The sequence below is a fragment of the Truncatella angustata genome (assembly GCF_020726525.1).
Source record: "Truncatella angustata strain MPI-SDFR-AT-0073 chromosome Unknown BKA67scaffold_5, whole genome shotgun sequence".
Classification (NCBI taxonomy): domain Eukaryota; kingdom Fungi; phylum Ascomycota; class Sordariomycetes; order Amphisphaeriales; family Sporocadaceae; genus Truncatella; species Truncatella angustata.
Window position 1 is genome coordinate 1,481,777 of NW_025763385.1, and position 8,423 is coordinate 1,490,199.

Below are 8,423 nucleotides of genomic sequence, written 5' to 3' on the forward strand. Positions count from 1 at the left end.
AGGCAGCATCCACGCCGCAGGTCACATCAAGACTACTCAGGGCACCTCAGTAACCCTACCGCCAGTCGAGTCACAACTTTTTCAGATGAAAACGAAGCTAATGCAGACTCTATGGAAAAGGCTATGATAAACCTGGAACAGCTTTTGAGTGAGGCCCTAGATATCGCCAATGAGGTTGCTGAGCATGGGCATGGATATCTTGATGATGGCGAGCTTCATCCTCATACAGTAGAGCTTTTCTATACCGACAGCTCTCAGCCGCCAAGTATTCATGAAAGCATCCCTGAAGAATTAGCAATGCAATATGAGGTTCCAGTTCATATCGTGGAAACCGCGAGAAAACCAGGTCATGGTTACGAAGCCGTATCCTTTGAGCCTCGTCAGTGGCATGATCCGTCAGTGCCAGATATCCACAGCGGCAACGTCATGCCAGTAGCTGAAGCATCAGGACCAAAGCAGCGCAAATCAAGAGCCAGGCAAAAATCCAGGGATGCTGACGATTATCTACCTATGCCGCCTCCCGACAGGGAGTTGAGAAGAGATCGTATTGAGTCCATCCACCATGCATACGAAGAGGACGAAGCCTGCAGGATCACTCAACCTCATTCTAGGGGAGTTCCTAACAGTCGTGAGGTTCGAGAATATATCCGCGTGTTTCACACTCCGCCAATCTCACCTCGAAGAAGTTCTAAAAACATGCGCGGATATGCCAAACTACAGTGTACGATCTCAAATGATGATATAGGGAGCTTTCATACCGTTCGCCGTCAATCACTCGATGCATATAGCTTCGATGGTGGTTCTGATGATGTTGTAGACTTCTCAACGCCAGTCCAGCGGACCCAAAGACAGGCAATTGAAGAGAATATCAACTCACATAGCCGTCACCACCAAAATAGACTTGCCGCCGCGACTGGCATTGCTCATGAGCCTCCACGGGCGAAACGTCCTCACAACTTGCGTAACATCACCCTGAGAGGGAGATCCCATGTCAGCATAAATGATGCCAAATTCAGCTTAACGAAGTCCTATCGCCAGCGTCCTATTGCCCGTGACTGGTCACCCGCGAGAAAAAGATTTGTTGCACTAGTTGCCTGCTTTGGAACTGCAACTATCGGCATACTTATTGGCATATATGCCGGGATTGTCCCTGCTGTGCAGTATTATATCGCCGATGCTAACCATATCGCCATCCTCGGAAATGTGGCTATGTATTTGGGGATGGCATTGCCAACATTTTTCTGTTGGCCCCTTCCATTACTTCATGGCCGACGACAATACATACTCCTCGGCCTCATTCTTACTTTGCCCTTGCTCTTTCCACAAGCTATAACAGTGATGACACATCGACCATCAAAGTCAAATGCCTGGAAATGTGCTTTACTTCTACCTCGCGGTCTCATGGGTGTCTCTCTTGGTTTCGCAAACATGAACTTTCACTCAACTTTGACGGATCTATATGGTGCTTCATTGATGAGCAGTAATCCACATCAAGAATTGATGGATGAGGACGATGTCCGAAGGCACGGTGGAGGACTCGGAGTTTGGCTTGGACTGTGGACTTGGTGCTTTACTGGATCCCTCAGCGTCGGATTTTTAATTGGTGCTGTCGTCATTGATCGGTTCACGCCTGCTTGGGGCTTCTACATCAGCATTATCTTGGTTGGTACTACTCTGTTACTGAGTGTCTTCACTCCAGAGGTACGCCATTCCACGTGGAGAAGGTCTGTGGCAGAAGTCCAAACTGGTGATCATGTTTCTCGACGAGTCGCCAGGGGAGAAGTCATGATGCATCGGATTCAAGACGGGCCCAAATGGTGGTGGCAAGAAGCATGGCATGGTGTTATACTTTCTCTCCAGATGCTTCGTCAGCCTGGCTTCACGGTCATGGCTGTATACTTAGCTTGGATCTACGCCCAGGTCACATTGATCATTGTGGTAGGTTTCAGCCTAGCTTGACTATTCCCCACCTGCTAACAAAATACAAGCTTCTCGGATCACTGACATCCAGAGACTATCGACTAAGGGCCGCACTTGTTGGTGCTTCTGTATCATCAGTTGCCATCGGAGCTCTGGTCGCTGTTCCATTTCAGAAAGCCAATCTATTTTCTCGAGCAAGACACAGACCAGCACTATCGAACGCTTATTCTATCGATCGGAAGTTGACATGGACCTCACATTTTGTACGCCGTGCCGTTTTCACAATCACTCTGCCTGCCACAGGTGTCATGTATGCCGGCCTTTCGTGGGGTCCCCCTATTCATCTCATTTTCCCATGTCTATTCGCTGCAATGATCGGCTTTCTATCATGCCTTGCCATCTCAGAATGCAATGGTATTTTGATGGAAGTTTGGGATTGCTCAGACCTTCAAACTGGCATGACAGGGCAGTCGAGAAGCGCTAAGAAAGCTAAGAAGAAGACGAATTATTCTTCATTCCCGCGAGTGCAAGCAGGTTCCGCTGTGATACACAGTCTAGCCTTCATCTTTGCCGCGGGAGCGACTGGAATAGGAGGCATGGCACAACGAAATCTTGGCCACAGAATCACTGCCGCAGTTGTCGCTGGCATTCTGCTCTTTCTCACGTTGCTACTGCTTGGCGTCCTTACGCGATTCAAGAAGGTTGAGATCATTCCCAGATCGAGAACGATGGAAATGAATAAGTGGATAGAGGACCGAAGACACAGTTTGGGTCGCCAGGCTACTGAGGTAGCTGCTGCAAAGGCTGCTGGCCGAAAAGACCTGCGCAGCATCCCCGTGGAAGAGGTTGGCTGGAGACCACTGATTGTTGGCAATCCACTTGAAAAACATCGGCGTGTCAACATCCTGGAGCTTGGTTCGCTGACCCGATGGATGGAAATACGCAAGAAGAATCGTCTAGTAGATCAAGGTGCACATGCACACCTTAACCGTCAAGCACTTAGCTTAGCCCGAATTGAGCTCGGGCACAAAAGTCAAGAAGTCCTAGATGATATTCACCGTGGTGGCATCATCATGACGGATCTTGTCCATAAGGTCAGCAAAAGAAGCCTTCGCAGCAAGAGGAGCGAAATGAGCGAAATATCATCAGCAGATGACAACGATATGAAAAGAGCTCCACCGCGAGAGATAGTACGCACACCCACAGGCATAAATCCTCATACTAGCAGCCTGGGTACCCCATACGTGGAACGAGAATGCTTCATGGGACAAATGGTTCCAGAAGAGGACGAGGCCGCCTCTATTGATGAGATTGGAAATGCTGGTGCTGACTTGTATGCACGACGTCGCTCACAAGGACTCGCCTCGCATGGTATGTCTAAAGTTCGACCATACAACGGATTTGAGAAACAAGAACTTACAGGTGGAAACCCGGGCTCCGAGAGTCACGTTGTAATTACAGCACCAGAGCAGACTGGTATAATAGCGCAAAACTCAGAGGTTGAAGAAGATTGTCATCAGAACATGTAATGAGGCTTCTATGCACTAAGCTACAAAAATAGACTTAAAAGAAATATCAGTGGCTTCAAAATGTCTACGTCTACAGAACTAGCTGATATCAACTGAACACATCCGCACAATATGGCTAGATAGATGGATCAATGTGAATGCTCGCATACATATTGTGGGTATCTAGTAGTTCTCTGCTCGCCCCTCCGGGGTTTGTCTCGATCCTCTTTGGGTCAGCCTATGACAATTTTAGTCCACGATCATCATACGACCAGTTCGGTGTTTGTAGCTAGTCTAGGTACTATAATGGACTATCAACACACCAGTTTCGTCATATTCAGGGCCGCGGTCAGATAAAACACGAATTCACACAGCACATATTTGCCATGCTTTGGACTCGCTGGGCAGCTCCGATGACTTCAGTGCCTTGCCGAAACATGGGCAGATCAGCACCGCGCATCTACCCGTGTTGTGTTTTTAACTCCCGTGGAGCGGCCCGAGCCTCTTCTTTCTGGCTGACTCGGAAACGTAAGCCATATTTTGGCGGTAGCCATGCGCCGTGATGAAGACAAGCAAGAGATGGTGCTGATGTGCAGTTTGCATGGGGGGTTTTTGCACATATGGCTCTTGTATATGTACGAAGATGACCCATTGCTGGGTCTCTAAAGTTATATAGTACATCGGTGCATCAGAGTTGAGTTGGGTTGGGTTGGACTTTTTGGTTTCCCAAGACTGCGGTCAACTCCAAAACCAGTAACAAGACCGCTGTCAGAAAGAAAGAAGAAATAAAAGTGAATGCAAGGGGCATCAGAGAAGCAGGAGGGTGTGGGCGTCGGCCGGGAAGAAGGGCCTTTGGCGCAAGTATGTATGTATGTCATCACCAAGCGACAAACAGATGACATGTCAATTTTCATAAATCCAGCAGCACCTCATGCGACCCCCAAACTATGGCCGCCTGCAAAGGAGAAAGTAAATCTCTCATGTTGTGGCGGAAACTCCGCCTCTAATTCGACGTCGGGATGGAGGATGAACCGAACAGATGGGTACTTGCATTGTGCGCACGGAGTCTTGAGTGATCCCCTATCGCCGGCCTGCATATGTCATAGTTCCTTTCCGAAGGAAACAAAGAAGAAGAACGAGTTTCATACCCAGCGCAGCTGGCGAGAAGCGGAACGACGGGCGGACTGATACCGACTGCAGTGTATTGATCCTTCGGAAGGATGCTGGGCATCAGCGTTACCGGCGATTCGAAGGGACGCCGACGTAATTCTGCCATCTTCTCCGAGTGGTTTGTCAAGAGCCAGAGAGGCGCCCAAAACTGATTCGTGGCTGTCGGGGATGCGAGCTGCCGAGTCTTCCTATCATGTCATGTAAGGGCATGGACCATTCGGCGATTTAAATCGTCCATACTCCGCCCCCCGAGTTTGTACATAGTTGACAGGCAGGCAAGCGAAGGGGAGAAAATAAAAATGCAAAAAGCAAGCAAATTGCTGTAGATCATGTGTTTTAGTTTGGCACTCCCCGAAGAGAGCGGTTCTCTTTAGAATAATAAGGCCGTTCCCGACCCCTAGATACTATACTTCCGCGCCGCGAGAGAGTTAGCCGGGGTCTTTTGCTTTATCTGTGCTATTCTTGAGGGCGGGAAGGTGAGCGTGCTACTGCCAGGGCATGCCTAAAAAGCAATTATCTAGATCAAGAGCCGCCTAGCCAAAAGCCGCGACCACTTTTGATTTTCTGCAGAGTCTTGACGATCTAAAAGCGTGGCAATATAGTAGTACAACTGTTGTTATTACTTGAAGTTACAGATGATTCAACCGGGTGCGGCTTATCCCATGACGCCTCAAATGCGGGTTAGCCTCAGCGTGTATTGCTTTTCTAGAAACATTTGTACGCGCGTGTGTTATTTGCGGACTTCTTTATGTGTACTCGGCGAGGTTTAAACTCGTGTTTGTCCCGGCTGGCTGCGCGCTTCGAACTCGTCACCCATCCCTTGCGTCGGCAACCTGAGCGTCGAGTAGCCCGACAGGGGGTCTCACCGGGAAATTTGCATACCGGTTGATGGAGATAAGCCATAAATCGGAAGACCTTGAGTCAATCATGTGATACGTTGATTGATGACAGCTAATGACGAGAACTCTAATATATTCGTTCGAGCATGATGCAGGGAGTATACAGCGGGGAGCATACAAAACCGTGTCTTCTGTGTCTCTATGTGTGTGAGGGGGGGTATAAAAACAACGGCTTCGAAGCTTGGCTGTCGGAGGATAAGCAATCTGACAGTTGGGCCAACACGCCTCGACGTTGGACGCGCAATATATTCTAGGATCAGGGAAAACCGTCTATCATCTTTGTCAGAACTTACTGAGATCCGGTACTCACAATAGCCGGCAACCGAAGACTGCAGCAGATCGAGATCGTCCCAGCTATGGCTGAGAAATGTCTGAGCTCCAGACAAGCTGCGTGGCAGGTAAAGTTGGTGCGATACAAGCAACAAGCAAACAATAACCCCAACGCCTGCAACGAAATCTGCTAATGATATGCGATCTGCACGGCAACGTGGATGGGGGATAAGAAATTAAACGTGAAAAAAAAACCTAACTTTATGCACGACCACGGCACTTCATGCGTGGTTATTCCAGACGGTAGCCCAGTGCGGCTCTGAAGTAGAAATTTAGCCATGCAACGTCGTCGACACACTGATAAGTGCCAATCGGCGAATCCAGTGTCTCGGCGGACTGTGCATGCTTCTAAGGATGAGAGACTGAAGGGCCACAATCAGAGTAATACCGCATCTCAGATGCAAACGTAGCAGGCCCTTGGGCCCCTTTCGTTGACGTGACACGTAGGAAACATCACCTGTTATATGTGCCAGCCTCGTGATGGAGCATTCCTGGTCCACAACAGCGGCATTCAATCTCAGTGCCATGTTGCTCGCTAACCAATCTGTCCGACGTGAAGAGAGCCACTACTTTTCGTATTCGAGATCCTGCAATGTGTGGAAGGAAAAACCTCCGATTTGAGGAGAAGGAATGATCTTGGAGACGCTAGATACGGTATCGAACCACTGTTTGGCTACTTCCTTTCAACGTTTTTAGCACCACTCCAATTCCAGCCGGTGGGCAGACATCAAGAGATCGTCCCGAAACGACACCCCAAGTTGCCTTGGTTGTGTGTACAGTACGTACTTCTGGACTTTAATGTCGTACATCGTCGCATCGGTCCTCAGTTGACAATGTCTTGTCACGACGGTGACAATAACGGGTCCTGGTCCTGATGTGCGGTAACAGACCTGGTCGGTAAGGATGCCAGCCTGATGGCTATGGGTCCTACCGAAACCAAATTCGCGTGGTAGCGAAGTCCAATAATTCAGAGCCACGAACGTTGGTGAGAGCAGCATCTCTGACTGGGTGGGATTGACTGAACCGCTGCTGACCCCTGTAAAACGACCTGTCAACTTGGCTTCCCCGGAGTTGCAGTGCAGCCGCTGACATGAGCGAGGAACATGAATAAAAGGAATGAGTGGAGCGTCAATATATGAAAGTAAGAGCAGATGGCTTGCCCTCGCACCACATGAATTAATCAAGGTGTTCGTGAATGCGAGTAGGCTTTGTTCATGGTCGTACGAAATCCGTAGGGGAGGGTTCGGCTGCAGGAAGCACGGTGTGGGATGGGAAGGGAAGACGTCCGGATATGTGGGGCGAGATCGTCTGCCGGGCGGGTGTACATCGAGATTGTGTTCCATCAGCAAAATTACACGACAAGGGCAGAAATTTCCGACTGTGTACAGCTATGTCATGAAGTTTTTTTTTTTTTTTTTTTAAATTTTTTTTTAATTTTTGTTTCCTTTTAGAGGGGTTTCTTTTGTCGCGCACAATGAATTATTGATCGAGTGTACCCGGTCACCGTGCTTTAAGGAGGTGATAAAACATAAGGCATTGCTAGGCCTTTCTCCTGTATGACATCGCCGATAAGAGGTCAATGACCATGTGCTCTCATACCATACATAGTTACATGGCTAGAAGGATCCTGGCGAGCAATCCATGCCGGATCTGAAGCTCCCAAATCAGGCCACTTTAAGTGGGGTTAGATGATCATTATCCCGGCAGCTAGGGTTCATACAGTGGCTTGAATTATTCATGAGCTTTGGATCTTGATTTGGTCTGAGGATACGGAGATGTTAGCAGGATATTGTCCGTCAAACTATGTGTGCAAGCATGGGTTGGACTTCCTTGTATGTTTCTGTTGACAGACCGGATGACGCCGAAACGAACAACCCAAGTGTGGGATCTTGCATAAGTTCAGATCGCACTGTTCGCGAAGCCACCCTCAAGATTTACGTTGCTCGCAGGTTGGCCCTTTTCCTAGAAGCGGCATGTTCAATTGAATGACAAGGTCAATGCCCCGATCTCACCAACCTAGATGGTCTCTCATGCCAGTGCAAAAGCAATCCTCTCCGGAGAATGATCTCAATATGCTTATGCAAGCAGCACTGAGAGATTTCCACAAGCTAGACGTTTCGCCAAAGAAGATAGCCAAGCCTTTAAGATGTAGTGTGTGGTTGTACCGGTAATTCTTGCAGCGAACACATCTGGTGTAGCATTGAGGTCCCCGTCTGTGGTGGGGGTTTTTTCTCCTTCCTGTTCTAAGAACTTCCTTATACCTCCTACTCGTTCTCCTGGTGCTCATTATCGAATCAAAGCATCAGCCAGGAGCCAGACGCCGTTCCAATCAGGCGACATGTTGGAATGAGCTTGCCGTTCAGTATGATGCTATGCTTACATCTTGTTACAACATGGAAATTTTTACTCGGTTCTTCGTTATGATGTCCTGATTGTGTTTGTCACAGCAGCCATAATGATGACCATGAGCAATTGTCCGACCATATCCTCAAGCCGAAGCCGCTGAAAACCTACCGATACAAATGCATCGACTACGTGCAGCTTTTGGCCCCGCGATTGCTGCATGTTTTGATGAAGCAGGCATCAACTCAAATTC

At 48.7% G+C, this 8,423-nt stretch overlaps 2 protein-coding genes across 2 annotated transcripts; one reads left to right on the top strand and one right to left on the bottom strand.

Moving 5' to 3' along the window:
* Positions 1-696: 696 nt before the first annotated feature.
* BKA67DRAFT_520098 (uncharacterized protein) lies at positions 697-3,449 on the top strand (the record flags this gene model as incomplete). Its single annotated transcript, XM_046098150.1, has 2 exons — positions 697-1,938; positions 1,989-3,449. The coding sequence occupies 2 exons, from the start codon at positions 697-699 to the stop codon at positions 3,447-3,449; spliced, it is 2,703 nt and encodes a 900-aa protein (XP_045957229.1).
* Positions 3,450-6,313: 2,864 nt separating this feature from the next.
* BKA67DRAFT_305822 (uncharacterized protein) lies at positions 6,314-7,232 on the bottom strand. The gene has a single exon (XM_046096109.1). It carries the CDS (start codon positions 7,168-7,170, stop codon positions 6,520-6,522), a length of 651 nt encoding a protein of 216 aa, XP_045957230.1. The 5' UTR covers positions 7,171-7,232; the 3' UTR covers positions 6,314-6,519.
* Between the last annotated feature and the right edge of the window lie 1,191 nt (positions 7,233-8,423).

Bases quoted from the DNA above. Each gene is read 5' to 3' on its own strand.
- BKA67DRAFT_305822 (XM_046096109.1), bottom strand. From the start codon at position 7,170: ATGGAACACAATCTCGATGTACACCCGCCCGGCAGACGATCTCGCCCC.